This window comes from Rhipicephalus sanguineus, chromosome 6, assembly GCF_013339695.2.
Source record: "Rhipicephalus sanguineus isolate Rsan-2018 chromosome 6, BIME_Rsan_1.4, whole genome shotgun sequence".
NCBI classification, from domain to species: domain Eukaryota; kingdom Metazoa; phylum Arthropoda; class Arachnida; order Ixodida; family Ixodidae; genus Rhipicephalus; species Rhipicephalus sanguineus.
Window position 1 is genome coordinate 123,602,640 of NC_051181.1, and position 17,616 is coordinate 123,620,255.

General features: G+C 47.9%; 1 protein-coding gene across 1 annotated transcript; it reads left to right on the forward strand.

Moving 5' to 3' along the window:
- Window positions 1-10,482: 10,482 nt before the first annotated feature.
- On the forward strand, window positions 10,483-17,616 carry LOC119396329 (glutathione S-transferase omega-1). Its single transcript, XM_037663497.2, has 5 exons — window positions 10,483-10,638; window positions 13,352-13,457; window positions 14,665-14,884; window positions 16,821-16,947; window positions 17,330-17,616. The coding sequence occupies exons 1-5, from the start codon at window positions 10,614-10,616 to the stop codon at window positions 17,572-17,574; spliced, it is 723 nt and encodes a 240-aa protein (XP_037519425.1). The 5' UTR covers window positions 10,483-10,613; the 3' UTR covers window positions 17,575-17,616.

The window sequence follows — 17,616 nt, forward strand, 5'->3', positions numbered from 1 at the left end:
GGCTCGGTAAGACGAAGAAATAGGAATATAAACCAAACGAAAGGCACTCGACGTGCACCCTCGCCGCGACTCCGAGAGCCCCACAACCTACTTTTTTACCTCGCCGTTTTGCTGCCGCCACGCCGCTACGCACCATAAGCGAGATCGGCGCACGCGCCCCACCGTGTGTATGTCGGCTTTGCGCGGATATTATACTCAACCCTTGATTCCTGATGTGAGAGGCCAGATAGATAGATAGATAGATAGATAGATAGATAGATAGATAGATAGATAGATAGATAGATAGATAGATAGATAGATAGATAGATAGATAGATAGATAGATAGATAGACAGACAGACAGACAGACAGACAGACAGACAGACAGACAGACAGATAGATAGATAGATAGATAGATAGATAGATAGATAGATAGATAGATAGATAGATAGATAGATAGATAGATAGATAGATAGATAGATAGATAGATAGATAGATAGATCCGAGATGAAAGGACATGCAGTGAGGTAATGTGTTCCAGGGGCGTAGCCAGAAGTTTATTTTAGGGTATGAGGGGTATTCAGCCGAATTTTATGTATGTTCGTTGGTGTGTTTGCATGTCAGCGTGTGTATATGTATACACATGGAAAGCTGAAAATTTTCGAGCTGGTGGGACGAGACCCCCACCCCTGGCTACGTCAGTTCGAACGTCTACGTCAGTTCGTCTTCTCTGATGTTCCGTTTTGCTTGCGCTACAGTTAAAAATGATCAACTTCTCACTTCAACTTGTAAGAACTCGTCCAATTCTCTGATATTTCATTTCATGTTCGACTATACGCTTAAGCGGGAGCATGGTCATTGGAACGGTACTGAGCTAGAAGAACTCTATTATACGCGAGTAAATAAGGTATCTTCTCTCTGGCTGCGCTGCGGACGGCATACGCGGTGCCCGATTATTGCCTCCTACTCGTTGTTCTTTTGCTTATTTTTCTTCTTCCGCCGCGTCTTTCCCGTATAGCAAGTAGCCCGACTGACCCGTGTCGCTTCAGTTGGCGTACTCGGCCGGCCGAGTCTTTTTTGAAGCGCACTGGCTGCCTTTGAGGGCATGCAACGTCTCCGCGAGTAGCGCGGTCCCGCGGTGTAGCTGGGCCATGGGGCTCCAGACATGAGGTCACGTACGTTTACCGCGATTTGCAAGCTTTCCACGGTTGTCAGCGACGCCGACGGCCGATTTTAGAAGCACGAACAGTTCGGACGCAACCCGCACGTGTAACCAAAAAAGGCAACCGCAGGATCACCTTCTGTTCGGTCTCATTTTTTTTTGTGCATTTGTTTTATCACGAATGGACAGCTTGCCCAGTTGTCTATCCCTGTTCATTCCAGCCCCGCCTCGGTGGTCTAGTGGTTATGGCGCTCGACTGCTCACCCGATGGTCGCGGGATCGAATCCCGGCCGCGGCGGCTGCATTTTCGTCGGAGGCGAAAATGTTTGACGCCCGTGTATTAGATTTAGGTGCACGTTAAAGAACCACAGGGAGTCGAAATTTCCGGAGCCCTCCATTACGGCGCCCCTCATAATCATATAGTGGCTTTGGGACGTTAAACGCCAGATATGATTATTATTACTGTTTGTTCCTTACACCGGAATATTTAGTGGGTGCGCTGTACCAAAAAAATGCAGGAGTGCTTCCCCTACCAGAGAGAGAGAGAGAGAGAGAGAGAAAGCTCTTCAATGAAAAACAGGGAATTCTGCCGGCGTATATAAAGGCACCTACATGCACGGAGAGGAGGAGCGTAGCCTCGAACCGGTGTATTTTCACCGCTTTCTCTCTCTCCACCTCGGGCGACCGCTGCCGCTGGTGTGTGCGGATTCCCGAGTTTTGCACTGCGTGGTGCGTGAGAGGCGTGTTTCCATTTTTCGACGCGCTGAAACAATTGTGCTGCCGCAAATCGAAATGTCGGACGAGAACAGGTCGACAAGCTACCATTGCGCTGTGTTTGGCTGCGGCAACAGCTACGGAAGCCTGAAAGACTGGCAGCCAAGGCATGCGAAATGCACAATGTTTTTAAATGACTTCGCTTCTCTCAGGTCGCAAGCCTTCTTCTCCGACAAATAGTATATTATTATATGTGGTGTCTGCACTTATGGCCATTTCTCCAAGTCACCACACCAGCTTGTGATTGTGCTTGGGTGCTAGTACACTTGATTATCTGCACCAAAGAGAACCAATGTCAAGGCTGACAATTAATACAGAAAATGTTTGGCCAAGAGTTGTTCTCATGAACCTCTCTGATTTCTATGCTACAGCGGCTAGAAAATGTTCCATCTTCGTGCGTGCAATTTCGATATTATTGAATTAGCACTTTTCAATCTACATGACAGAAAGGCCCGCATGACATGTGTTCTTTGGCGTAGGTACGCGTTTCTAACGTTTCGTCGAGAGCACGTTCTTTCTCGACTTGTCAATTTTGTGACGATAACTGGGGTAGCGTTATGACAACCGCACTTTTTTTTTTCGCGCGGCAGCCTGGGTGTCGTGAATAATCGGCCCACGTTCGTTAAAGCCAGGTCGTTACCTGGACACGTGCGCTCGTCGTAATGCTTCTGAAATACTCGCCAGAAAACAAATTGACAATAATGTTACCAAAAACGAGCGCCCTTTCGGCGTATGGCTAGTGGCGGCGGCTCGCGCCGAAGCGAACTTACGCCATGCCACGCTTCCAGATGTGCAACAGGCTTATTTTTATTTTATCATCGGTGTTGTTTCTACGCCGAATTTTGAGCTCACACGTCGTACTTCTGTTCCTTATCCTGTGCAAGGATCAGAGGTCACAAGCTACGACGGCGACACGAATAAACACAGGCATCGGTGTTTGTGCTCCTGTCGTTCCGTGAACATTGTATTGCAACGTGCCAAGCGGAACCAAAATGGTCTGTTAGGGATTAGAGTTACGTTGAACTTGAATAATCACGGCACGGAAACCCGGGAGCCATCTTAAACACTAATTCGCGCACCTAGCGCGCAGCCGGACAATGGCCTACGTGTTCGCTCGTCTCCATTTACGTTTCTCCGAATATACTTCGACAGTTGTCCTAAATGTTAACGCTCTTTTATAGTGATTATTCCAAGAACCTCACCCGGCCAGCTATAACAAAACATACAAAGCAATTACCAATTTACACAGGCTGCTTAAGAACTGCATTGGCATTATTCTCATCGTCGGCGCTGCTGGCAGCGGGAACGTCTCGTAGGCCGCCGATGCTTGCTGTTTCAGCCATTTTGAAGCTGAATGCTTAGCGATTATTTACCAGCGCCTTTACACTCGAAAAGCGTTGCCCTGTTTTGCCCGTGTACCGCGAAGAACAGCAATACCTTGTGAACCGAGCGCATACGCTGCATACACCGCCGCGGAACCCCACACACCGGAAAGGCGGCGAAACGTCGCAGACGATAGGCGGCGATGCGGCGGTGGAGTGTTTTAAAAATGGCAGCCTCCTTGTGAAATTGGTGTATAGGGGAGGGGATTGAGGACCGAAAGGCCCTAGAAGGAGGAGGGCAGGAAAGGGAGAAGAAAAAAAAAAGATAATATGATCGTGGTATGTACATGTCACAACGTAATGATGCTGATGTAAGTTAAATAACAGTTTATCGATTCGGTGAATGTCTCCTACCAGGAGAATGAGGCCAAGCGAAGGTTGGCGTGTGCATGCCAGACCTAGTACTTGCGTTCTTTTCTATCGCATTGCACAATGCTCCCGCCTAAACTTTTCCTTCCTCCATGCCGGGAATCGGGCCTTCATCCACGCGCTTAGCAGCGCAACACTTCATTTGCAACAAGCAACAACGACGGTCATGATATAACGGCGTGGAAAAAGATATAACGAAGTGGTATTCATTATTTCAAAAAATACTAAAACTTGCGACATTGTATTCATGCAATGTCACACCAATAGCGGAGTCACTTATCTTCTTTTTCTGTTCATTGAAAACAATTGTCAGGATGTTACCGAAAGTGAGTGCGTGCTTTACCTGCGGGTACACGAACCTAAAAACCTAAACTTTCGCACTTTATACTGCGTTGGCAGCTTACGCTTTTCTTACAACTCTACCACTTGCTCCTGCGCAAGTTAGTGGTGTGTATTGTAGAACTTTGTTTTAAACAGGAACAGGAACACATATGAAGTAGAGCGTTCACAAACTGTTTAGCAACTGCCCTACGCCTATGACCTACGCCTATGACTCGCACGCGCGCGCGCTCGTGTGTGTGTGTGTGTGTGTGCGCGCGCGTGCGTGTGTGTGCGTGTGTTTGTGTGTGTGTGTGTGTGTTGGTGTGTTTGTGTGTTTGTGTGTGTGTGTGTGTGTGTGTGTTTGTGTGTGTGAAAATGCATTGAAGTGCGTTCGTCAAGTCAGGCTTTCCCACAATAAGAGGCATCTCGCAGTGAAGCGTGCTTTACGTTTCACATCTGATAAAGCCATAGCAGTGAATCCAAATCCTTGTGCAGCTGAGTAAGTGAAGCCCACCATTTGGTCTTCAGACTAAGCCTTGCCATACCAGTTAAAGAAAAAGCTGTCTATCCTACTAATGGCTGCGGCAATCAAGTCCATGTTCTTGTTAAGGTTTGCAGCTTGAGCTTTAAGTAACAGCCAATGTACAGTGGCTGCCAGTGAGCTGCATTGTGATATTTATCTTCTTTATTACACCGCAATACTGTAACCAACCTTATGACAACCTTACAGTTTGCATTCACACATGTACAAAATGCACGCAATACGTTGAGCATTCATGTTTATTGTGTGCCACGTAGACTACGAGAGCGGCGCCTTTGTATGAGGGAGTGGAATTCAAGGGTTGGTTTTGCTCTGTTAGAGGCAACCTTAATGGGAACCAACAGACAATGAAGCCACGGAAAGTATAGGGGACGTTGTTTGTAGTAATAATGGTATAAATGTGAAGAAATTAAATTGGAAGAAAAGACAACTTGCCGCCGGCAGGGACCTGAACTTGCAACCTTCGAATAACGCGTTCGATGCTCTACCAATTGAGGTACGGCGGCGGTCGTCTTCCCGCCCACTTTATAGGGTGTATAGGTGCATTTAAACGCCGCTCGTAGCCATAACAGCGAGTGTGGGGCACTCTTTTTATTTTCACCTGCTGGCGTCATGGCTACGACTCATGGCTACGAGTGGCGCTGACTAACACTCCCAGGTTTAAATGCATATATATATATATATATATATATATATATATATATATATATATATATATATATATATATATATATATATATATATATATATATATATATATATATATATATATCAGGTTAAGTGTACGGAAGGACGATCGCCGCCGTAGCTCAACTGGTAGAGCATCGGACGCGTTATTGGATGGTGGCAAGTTCGGTCCCTGCCGGCGGCAAGCTGTCTTTTCTTCCACTTTAACTTCACATTTATATCACACATACTACAAATAAAGTCCCCCATACTTTCCTTGGCTTTCTTTTCTATTAGTTCTCATTAAGGGCGTCTGTGTATGTATTTCGGGGGTCATGGCATACGAACGAAGATGATACAGTGGGCGTTGAAAGCAAAACGAAAGTTCTTCTATGGGGAGACGGTGGTGTGTGCGTTTGCGGTCGTCGTAGTGATCGTCTTCACATCCTGAGTAAGTGAATGAAACAACTTTATTAGGTCCACAATAGACGCGAATAAACTCAACGTCACCTGGCTAGGCCCACTCGGGGACCATCAGGTTAAACCTGACTTAAACCTGACCTGACCACTGTATCATCTGCGCCCGTCCTGTGTACGTCTCTTCTGTTGTCCGTGTTTTTAGCGCAGCCATGAATCAAGTTACAAGTTTGCACCAATTGGCCCAAATGAAAGCATTACTGACGACCCTCGCGCGTGCCCTCTGGACGGCCAAGGTTTGAGAGGTCTGGTCCTGGGCATTAATGGGATTCTTGAGAAAAAAAAAAGAATCGCAGGGTTTCTTGTGCATTCACCTAAGACGACTCGAAGGCGAAAGCCATATTCTTTTTCTTCTCGCTCGATGTATTAGGGAGCCTACGTGAACGGCCGGTCATGTAGGCTCCCTAGATGTACTTATCCTGCCCCACCACCCTCCGAAAGCTTTGTGAACTTAGCGTGGTTTCGCACTGCCTCCAGGATCGGAGGCACCTAATCTGGTTTTGCACTGCCTCGGTGATCAGCCCACCTTTGACCAAGCTATCATGCCATTTGATGACGGTGTAGGCTTATGCCACAAGAGAGAAGGAACGAGACGTCTGAACCAGAATTGACGCCGGCAGGAAACACGAGCCGTGGCGTCCCGTGCCACTGCGAAGCGCCGTCTTTATTTTCTTCTCTTGAGGTCGCGTGCACTCCGGTTTTGTTCGCCACCCAAAGGAGGGCGCTACAACTGCATTATGTGACGTTACGTCACATGATGTCACGCCAGAATTTGTGACGTCATGATGACGTCTCACACGTGATGATGATTTCTTGCTCCACTCGTCCCCGACGCCGCCGATGCCGGACGCCGACGCGGACGGCCAAATTTCGTGTTTAGTGAGGCATATAAGGCTTTCGCCATAATAAGAACTCCGCAGGCTTTATTTGCGTGATTATGTGTCAGCGACAAATGGTGGCTAACACTTCACCGGTTAAAAACGTTCTAACGACGTGTCTTGACGTCCGATATTGAAAACGCGTCGATTGGGCATATCCGTTGAATGACATCTTCAAGCGGTTGATCACATGACATCCTGGCAAGAAAAAAAGTGGCCAGATAAACCGAAAAAATGGTGTAGAATTGTCAGTGAAGAAGTGTCGTACGGGTAAAACAGCACACCACGTTCGTGGAAATAAAAATTAAACTTAAATAGCCGACGCTTGGTATTATCACTCATAGCAGGCACTTTAATAGTTCATGAAGGAAACGTAGCTATGAAGTCGCTTTTGCGATACAGATACGAAGTATGGTAGTAGTTATAAAATTTATTAAGGCGAAAGCCTTAGATGCCTCATCAAACGCGAGAAGTGACCGTTGGCGTCTGCGTCAACACGAGTGATGCAAAAAAAATCATCATGTGATGACGCCACAATATGACGTCATAAGGACGCCACATAGCGCCAAAATTTGTGACGTCAACATGAAGTCACTATGACGTCACATAAAGCGACTTCATATGATGAAGTCATCACATGACATCGTCGTTTTGTCACAGGTGGGCCGATCCAGGAGGCCCTAAGGTGAGGCACTGCAAGACCCCGTGCTGCGAAGAAAACTGAATACCCCGTGATGCGAGAAAGCTTGAACGCCCCTACCAGCCCTCCCTCAAGACCCCTCCCTCTGTCTACGCCAGTGCAGTTCTGGTACCTTGCATTGGTTGCACTCCTTGTTGCAACTGGTTGGGCGCATTCGGTTTAGGAGCATGTGATGTCGAAAGGAGTTAGAACTCTTCGGAAGTCTACTGATTTGTCTCCTCGACCGCACACAAGAGACAAGGACAGAGGGAGGTACGTCGATACGACCGTAGTCATACTCTAAGCACCAACTAGGCCTGACTCAAGTTCTGATTTGTCTCCGCCCAGCCTGGGGCGTGGTGGAGGACAGGGACTTATACACCCCCATAAAACCAGGATGATCCCCACATTCCCCCAAACATTATTCCAAGCGAACTCACCTCCCTTCACTCTTACAGACCGGCACTCATCTACGCCCCCCAGACTTTAGATACACCTCATCCCCCCCCCCCCCCCCCCCAAACGAAAGAAAATCGAAATTTTGGACAGACCACTGCGAGGACAGCGTCTTCTGCATAGCTGTTAGCGCAAGAGTGTGTCGCAGTTCGTAGGTCTTCATGAGTCGAAACACTTATTAGTGCAAAAAAGAAAAAAGTCAAACGAAAACGAGCGAAGGAAGGATGGCACAGGACACATGCTGCAGTTCCAACTAGCACTTTACTATGCATTACGCAAATATATATTCCACTGGAAGACAGCGAAAATGTGGGCGGAATATGAGTATGATCGTTCGGATCTGAATGCCCTGTACAAAATTTTTTTACCGCGGGGATAGCGGTTGGAGGAAGCGCAGCTGCTCTAATTGGAACGGAAGGACCCGTTCAGTGCAGCGTTATTCATCCAGGTGACACGGCGGCGAAAGCCGAGGCCTGCTTTTGCTGTGGGCTGCGTAAACATATTTTGCCCGACGAGTAACTAGATCCCGACATCCATATGGCATATGACACCACGAACTATATTTGTGGCCATATTTTGCTACTACAGACGATTTTACGTAAGACACATGGACACCGCCACCTAGGGTTGTTAAACGAATTTTTTCTTATTTTGTATGTCGCGACGTGAATTGATAAGGTGATGAAACGTCGAATAGCATCAACCCAACCGCTTTCATGCGCGTGCGCCTACCGTTGCACTGTGCGTTTGGTTGTTAAGGATACAAAAAGTCACACTCCAAGAAAAAAAAAAGGTGTATTTTGACTTCTCTTTGCTACGCAAGCGACTCTCCCATGTATAACTCTCTTTAAATAATCTCGTTTACTCTCTTTAGGATAGTCGTGGGAAGCACGACTCTCTAAAAGAGAGTTAGCGTGCTTTTTTAAAAAGTTATTCATCCCACGACTCTCCGAGAAAGAGTCAGCGTACCTCTCTAAAGAGAGTTATACATGGGGGAGTCACATCTGTAGCAAAGAAGAGTAAACGGAAACCTTTTTCTTTAGAGTGCAAGGTTGACAGCCCAATATGACGGCACCGAAACACATACGTAATATAGTCTAAAGCCGGATCCAACTTCCTGTGCATGCTTCTACAATGCCTTCTGTACTGATAAACTTTCGGCGTGCATTTATTCACTGCGATAAATGGTCTTTATTCGCAGCCATAAATGAGCGCCGGTTTCTCCATTATAATGGTCGGTTTTCTGAGAGCGAGGAACGGCAAGGACACAAGATAGGCACAGAAGACTTAATTGGAGGAAGTTCCCCGCACCCAAACGCCCGTCCCCCTTAGTCGAGTCCTAAAGAACACAAGCTTCGCAAGTGCTGCAAAAGTGAAAGTTAAGCGATTGCATGTTTCTCGCTACAGTCTGCCTCCGGTCCGCGGCTTTCCAGGGCAGGGGCGTAGCCAAGGGGGGGGGGTTGGGGGGTTCAAACCCCCCCCCCCCCGAAATTTTTCAGTTTTGCTTGCGTATATATACACGCAACACATACAAACGCACGCACGAACATACGTAAAGTATGGTTGAGCCCCCCCCCCCCCGGAAAAAATTTCTGGCTACGCCCCTGTTCCAGGGGTAAGTATGAGAAGTAAACAGAACTTTCTTGTTCATTGAAGCCATAGCGCTGATAAGACAGGGCCCACAGAACGAGGACGGGACGTGCGCTCGTACCGTCCTCTTTCTGTGGTCCCAGTCTTATCAGCGCTATGACTTCAATGAACGTAACAAACCAACTAGCCCAAAAGTCTGTCCTCTTAGAACTTTCTTGGAATGCAACATTAAAAGTGTCCTCGGCCGCCGTCATCGGCAAAAATTTGCGCGGCCAAACCCTGGACATAAAAGAATGTCGGGACGTGTCCAACTGTGTAAAAGTGTTGGACATAATTAGCTCTCCTCTTATACAAATGGGCGAGGGGGGGGGGCTTCTACCCTCTTCCCCCCTCCACCCTCTTCGCACGCCTATGTTCGTAGCATCAGTTTGAGAGACGTGGTCAGGAAATAAATTGGGCCGATCGCAGAGAGTGCAACACCGGGTCGATCCGTGGTGGTGTCACTGGTATTTAAAGTTCGTAAGCGGATTTATTGCGTCCGTCCGTGCTTGCGTCTCGTCTCTCCTTTCCGTTACGCCGATGCGACGTCGTGTGGCCCGCTTGCTATCATAAGTTTTATATAGACCCAGACGTTGTTTGTGATAAAAGATCACTAAAACGCAGCACCACTAATTCGTTTTCATGTACTGTATTTGCTCTGTAGTTTCGAACTGGACATTCTGAACTCGACGCGTGGCGTGGTTTAGCAAAATGTTCGGGCGCGAGGCAACTTAACCGGTGCTTCTTCTTTTCTTTGGGCGCGTTCTCTCACACTGATGCCACAGCAACCAGTGCAGCGTACGCGAACCGGGTGACACGAATCGCAGGGAAGACTTTATTATTATTATTATTGTTATTATTAGTATTTCCTTTGAATGTGGGTTGCGGGCTTGCTGTTGAAGCGGGAAACGAGTTCGCAGCCGGCGGAATGCATGGAAAGTTTGCACATTTTCATTTCTTTATCTTTCTTTTAATTTTGTTCGTTCAGCGCTCCCAGTGCTATGAAGTGCGATATTAGCATTCTGCACCGGCGCAGCCACTTTCCCTTTCCAGCTATGGAACGAACAGCGCGCCGTTCGTTGCACGGAACAGCGCCTCCTCTCCCCTCACGGAGGAGGCTGCATCCGTTGGCGCTGTTTTCAAGCTACGTTCCCCGCCGCCAGCTGTCTGCACAAGTCTTGGGGGAAGGGTGGGCGTCCGAACGACGCCAAAACCCCGCCGCGTCAGCTAGTCGGTGCTGCTCATTTTCACATTCGCCGGATACCCGCTGCCAGTGGTCCTTCGCACTTGGACGCAGTAACATGAACGCCTGGGCAATGGAAACCGGTGAGTGGCCTGGGTTTCGTTGTTGAAAAGCTTTAGTTTGTTGACAGCGAAATAACAAGGTTTTGGATTGTAATTTGAGGCACGCGCGATATTATGTTACACGCTTCAGACGCTTAATAGCCAAGGTCAACTGTTTGAGAGTTGTCCAAGGCCTGCACCGGCGTCTGCTTCGGCGGCTTCGGCGCGAAGCGAGCGCACAAAATAGGGAGGGAGTTGACCGTCATGTTCCGCGTCGTGCAGAACGCCGTTTCTGCAAAGTAAGAAAGCGCATTCGAGTGGCCGCTGCGTCCATGGTACACGGGTGTCGTGTTTTGAATGCCGTGAAGACACTGTTGCCGCGTGTGTATTTGTGCTCGCGTAACCGGCGTAACCACCATCCTGACCTGTGATACCGGGGAAACGTAGAACGTTCCTGTCGCATTGAGATCGAATGTGCAGAGAATGACTGCGCTTACTCACTTACGTAACAAGTTCAATTGCTCCGGAGTTCGACCCAGAGGAACCTAGAAGCTGTGCATAATTTTTTGCGTCGTCATCATTGATTCAGGTCTTTAAAATACGGCGGTTCACAGTTCCCGATGCCCAGAATGGTGTTGCCATCTAGCGGTGTCGAGGGAGAACGTTGCGCTTAAGTGCTTGCGCGCCATATCTGAAATGAATAACTCACATCGCTGTGGTGGCTCGGTGATTGTGGCTTTCTGTTGACATGAGCATGCGGCTGCAATGCACATCGTCTTAACTACACAAAAAGATAATGGAAGATCACCGCTTGAGTTGTAGATTTAAATTGGAAGTCAGACGTAATATACATAACGTGTATACTCTAGCAGATTTATAAACTAATGAGCACCATTATACGAGACGCAGCGAGTACTGGAAAGTTGTCACACCCCGTTTAAATACTGGTTTAGAACGCTTGTGCTGTACTTCACCATCATTGTTAAGCTATATTCAGTTTATTAATTTTTATTTGTTCCTCTCCTAAACTTAGATCTGTGTTTGTAGAAGAAAACGCAATTTCACTTATCCTGGCATCGTGTTTTAGTAGCGGAGCTATTTAAGCTTGGCAAAACTCCTTTGTTGTCCCGCATTAACTGGTTGAGCGAGGGGGAGCCCAGCCTAGCTATGCCAAGGCACGCAAATCCAAAAAAAAAGGAGCATAGTGTAATGAAGCAAGGGGGTAGGAAAAGGGACGCGAGGTTGAGGAGTGATGTGAGGGTTAGGAGGAGTGAATAGAGGAGGGCGAGATGGTAAAGCATAGCATGGCCACGTATAGTATATATAGTACAGCAAGGAGTAGGAAAGGGAGGTGGGAAAGGAGGAGGGGAGAGGGTAAAGCGTAGCATAGTCTTGTGTGGTGTAGTATAGCAATGGGTGGCAAAGGGAATTGATAATGAGGAGGAGGCGAAGGCCACCAGCGCCGCTGTTTCCTCATTCTGCGCACCACTACCGCGTAGCTGCCCCAATTCTTAACTGTTTTTATCCGGTGTTCACCACGGCTCCAATGACGTATTTCCGTCACGGATATGACGTTGCAAAATATACACTAACAGATGGCAAAGAAAAAAATCTAGAAGATAAAGTTCCGTCGCCGGGAGTCGAACCTACGACCCTCGCTCCACAGCGCGAGCCGACTCGCGGCCACAGACGGCACGTTCTTCAGCATACTAACGACGAGCTATTTATATACACCATTTACCGTTGGCGGTACTAACAGTTGTTTGTTCGCGCTCATCCTGTGTCGCGCTCATCCTGTGCCTCCATCTGTGAATTGATATACGGTGGAAATAAAGATTTGGCTTGATTAGGTTTGATCAGTTCTGCGGAATCAGGCAACCGGGGAAATTTGGAGGACGCTTGAGCTTCGCCTCAAGAGCATAACGCGACAGCGTAATCGGGGCCCCGTTCGCATCGCCTTCTCAATCGGTAGCCTCGCTTCGCTTCTCGCTGGACACCTCAATCATGACGCAGGGAAAGGAGCGTCTCCGCTAGTAACATGGTCGTTCAAAACTATTCTAGAATGCCTACTGCAAGTACACTTGTGGAGTTCCTACTACGCCATAAATATTATTTTGCGAATCAGCGAACTTACCCACTACGCGTCGCTAAGGCAACCCGCGAACCCACGCAGCTGCTCACTTTGTTGATGCTTTTGCTGCTGCTTATGATGATTAAATATGTCTGAGCGCTTTGTAATGGGTGGGCCTAGAAACCGCTCACTCGTTGTGTAATTCACAAGTCTTGACGCCTGGCGCGATTCTACACTTCTGCCACTTAAGGAGACTCGTCACATTATATGACATTCGTATAGGTCTTTTTTTTTTTTTCAAGCAGTTCCAAGCAATGGCGTGGCTCTGTGATAGAGAGCACCTTGCTTGCCACGCAGATGGCCTGGGTTCGATTCCCACTCTAACCGAAGTTTTTTTGTTTATTTATATGCATATCCCGAATTTTCGCTCGCGGATGACGCTGATTTTTCGCTCACAACCAACGACGCCGACACCCGAATTTCTGCGAGACTAGCTCTTTAACGCTACCGCGTTAAATTTCGTCCTCCACCAATCTTACCGCGGGGCTGCAAAGAGTTCGTGGTACAACTGGGAGAATAAACGTTCGCTACCATTTACTATTCCTCACTTCAAGCGTCCATCATCCTTGTGACTTGTGGAGTTGGTATTTTCAAACACTTCAATTGTGTTTTGTTTTCCCGCAGGCTCCAAGCTTCCACCGCTTGTTCCGGGCAAACTGCGCCTGTACAGCATGAGGTTCTGCCCGTACGCGCAGCGGGCACTCCTAATGCTCAACGCCAAAGGCCTGGAGTGAGTATGCCATGTATCAGCCGAGAGCTGTTATACAAACGTCACCTATCGTTTCATGATGCGATCGTCATCCTGTTGAGCCGCCCTACATTTTTTCAACGTTTCTGCATTTCGAGGCTGACCTTCTGGCAGCAAACATGCCTTTTATTATAATTACAATTAGCTTTGGTGCAGTCCGTTCTGGACTGGGTTTAAGATGCAAGCATCGGCAACGGATGCTACGTCGTTTTCGAAGGCAGGCGCATCACTGTTCGATTTTATCGTCAATTTCAAGGAGAGATACTACCTCGTTTCTGGACTGTTGCACGGGGCTATGTAGGTTGACGTCACAGCCTCGGCAGTGCACTTTTTTTTTGGGGGTGGGGGGTGGGGGTGGCACGTATAATCGCCACAGTTCATAAGGGATTATGGCGGAAACCAAGAAGCCTTCGTCGAAAAGGTGCATAGTGTTCGTGCGTGTTCTCAATTTAAAGGCAGCAAATTCGGTCTCTAAAGGCCGGTAGTGAGTTTCAAAGCTGCACAATATGTGACTTCATGCTGCCTTTACCACCCAAACAGCGCGTATCGTACACCACACCTCCACTTCGTCGCGTGACCGATATCTGCACTATGATGCATGCTCTTATTTCGTCTCTTATTTCGTATTTTGTTCACTGACTTTCACCATGCGTATATGTCGAATCAAGCATAAACGCGCAACGATGGTGAGTCCGGTTGTGCAGTGCGAAAAAAACAAAAGCTCAGCAACATCTCTTACACTTTAGGAAGCTAAGAAAAAAAAAATCAGTACGTGTTACTCTTTTCGGTGAGCCCTGACTTACCAGGTATATGACTCCTTTTAAGGAGACCCGGTTACTCTCTTTTGGGAGCCACGACTCTCCAGTGAGAATATAATGATCTAAAGAGAGTTCACGTGTCTCTTTAGAAGATAGTCATGTACGTGGTAAGTCAGTACTCACAAAAAGAGTCTGAGGACTGTTTTCTTTTTCCTAGAACGTGTGGTTCTCATAATGAGTAATATTTTATCATGTGCGAGGGCAGATTTGTGGTATCAGGGTTCGAAGCCCTGCCTAAATCCTTCGTGTGTGCGTCCGCGTTAGTGCGTGTTTGCATGACCAGGCTGTCCCTACATTTCCGGAAATCTCCTTCCCAAATAAAATATAAACTACATCATCGCTGCTTATCAAACGCCGAACGACGTTTTCAGCCACGAAGTGGTCAACGTGAACTTGGCAAGAAGGCCCGAGTGGTACAACGACGTGCTACCCGCGGGTACCGTACCGGTACTGTACCAGGACGAAAAGGTCATCAGCGGCTCCATGCCCATTGCCGAGTACCTGGAAGAAGTCTACCCACAGCCACGTCTCTTGCCCAGCGATCCGTACCTGAAGGCCTTGGACAGGAGCTTTCTGGACTCGGCATTAGCAGTGAGTTAACGGGCTTGCATTGGCCGAACCCGGGACTCCCTTGACGGTACAATAGATGTCGGAAGTACGTAGATGGCGATAATAAATGAAAAAAAAAAGAACTTGATCCATCACTACAAACGAACTGAAAACTGTCATTCAGTGCATTGTCAAAAAGTATCCTTTGCAGAATTTGGAGGAAGATATGAGCGCTGATGCTGGAGGAGCGAAACAGGTGCAGACGGCGAGGACTCTTTCCAGTTTTTGTTTTTAAAGGGGCCCTGCAACACTTTTCGAGCATGCTCAAAAAGCGCTGCCGATCGGTAGTTGAGGCTCCCGAGAACACGCCAGCCAAATATCATAGCGATGCGCACGGCCTGGAATTTACAATAAATTCTCAAAGTCAGCTGAAAATCGCTCCCTCTTCTCTCGACAAATGATGTATTAGTCCGCAAAATATGACGCGATTGTCGGCAGTTCCACCATTGGCTGATGTTATAATCACGATAACACCCTCATTATTACTTTCGTTGTTAATTTTGAGTTCAATAAGTAGATAATATGTACGTTTATATTATGTTATCGCGTTAAAAACACCGAACAAACATTAATATTAGCACTTCCGGTCTCACCGACAGCTCGTCTGCTCGTAGTTGCGTGGTTCCGTTTTCTTCGCCATGCGCAGTGCCGAAAACGTGAATATTTCTGTGCTTTTGACCATCGCCGGTTGCCGAGTGTTGCCTCGTCAGCTGAGAACTGCATCGTCGGCACGTTCTCACGACCGACCGAGGCACGGGCGCAGCGTGTCTCCGATAACAATGCTGGCGTCCGGTAATGGCGGCGCTTCGGGGTCGTCTGCCAGTGCCGTCTTACGAGGCGGTGTATCGGAGTACGGGCCGAAACCGATCTCAGCTGTCATTCGTTCCAAACGAGCGCGCACGTTTGCTTCCATGGTTGGCAGAGCGATGAAAACACTACGGCGTTCGAGGTGCACACCCAACATTACCAAACCGACGCGCAGTTTTCAAGCACGCGCGATACACAGCGCGATCGACTCCGCTCGTCGAGAACGACGCAAGCCGACCGGAAGTGGCGGCACAGACCACGTGGTTGCGCCGAGACGCCAGAGAGAAAAAAATGAAAAAAATGCCGCCGGCGCTGACGTCGCCTCCTCGCACCTCCGCCCTCCCTCCCTCCCCTCACGCCGCGCGCAGCTTTCCGCGCGCTCGCTGCGTTGAGTTGAGAGAGAAAGCTGCGGAACGTGATCTCTATAATTTGGTAACACCACTTAGACTTGACGGATTCGAAAAATTTTTGCGGCATATGGCTCGTGAAGAGTCATACGTCAATAATGGGACTATTCCAATATAACAAAGAAAGGTGTTGCAGGGCCCCTTTAAGGTGAAAAAGTGTCCCGTTGCGCGGCTGCTTGAGCGAAACACGTCAGACGAATTAAGTGGTGCAAAAACCCACGTGACGTGCGTAACTAATGACGTAATGTTAGACGTCACATATATAAAAAAATGTGACGTCGTAATGACGTCATATCAACACGTCTTCACGTGGCATCATCGCTTGGCCAAAGGCGGGCTGATACTGGAAGCAGGGCAACACCATGTGAAGGACAGAAGGCTTCATGGGTGGACGGACAACGCAATCTATTGAGAACGTCAAGGTAACTCAATGCGTGTCTGTCACCCTACTGCTCGTTGTACATCTTGCAGGAAGTCTAGACCCCGATTGTATAACTTAATGTGTTACCAAGCGCGCAAAAGGCTTTTCTCCATCAAGTGTGAGGGTGTAACTTGCTGCCAAACTTTGTTTTCGTTTTTGAGCATCAGCGCTCATCTACCTTCAAATGTCGCATCAACTAGCCCAAAGACTCGCGCCTATATACCGTTTGGAAATATGAGAAGCTATGTATCATTGTATGTTTTTTCGTCCTTTCCACATGAAGTGTGCGTCGCTGATTGGCAGTATCTCGATGAAGAGAGGATCGAAGGAAGAGCACTGGGCCAACTTCGTCAAGAAAATTGGGCTGTTTGAAAAAGAGCTTGGCAAGAGGAAGACAACGTACTTTGGAGGTTTGTACTTTTATTCAAACTACTAAACATACCATTTTAATTCTTAACAAATATTCGTGAACTACTTAAAGATGTGTTAAAATATCACATATCTATTCGTAATTGTTTTGGTCAGGTTATTCAGCTGTCTGGTCTACATGCGCAATCACGCAATAATTACAGTATTTCTTTTATTATCTATCACTTCCCTTTTATATTTTCTTTCCTACAAGCATTCTCTAAGGTATAATTAAAACGTTAAGACATGAAGTCTTGGCCAATCACCCAGAGTGGGTATGTGCCATAATGTTGAGGGAACACACAAACATAAGCGCATGCGGGTGATATCGTGTTTTGCGCGGCCAAACCGCGCCATAGGTGACACTAGTGACCGCACACGCAGGTGAACAGCCCGGCTTGGTGGACTACGTGATCTGGCCAGCATTCCCAGCTGCTCTCGCCTTCAGCAGGTTGTACCCCGACCTCAAGATGCCGGCGGCCGAGGAGTTCCCGCTTTTCTCGCGCTGGCTGCAGGCCATGCGCGAGTACCCGGTGGTCAAGGCCACCGTGAACGAGGACCACGTCTTCCTCTACGCCAAGAGTGGACAGGAGGGAGAGCGAGACTACAACGCGGGACTCCAGAAGTAGAACCGTAGCGCGTGTCTGTCTCGCTGATGTGTCGTGCGCGAG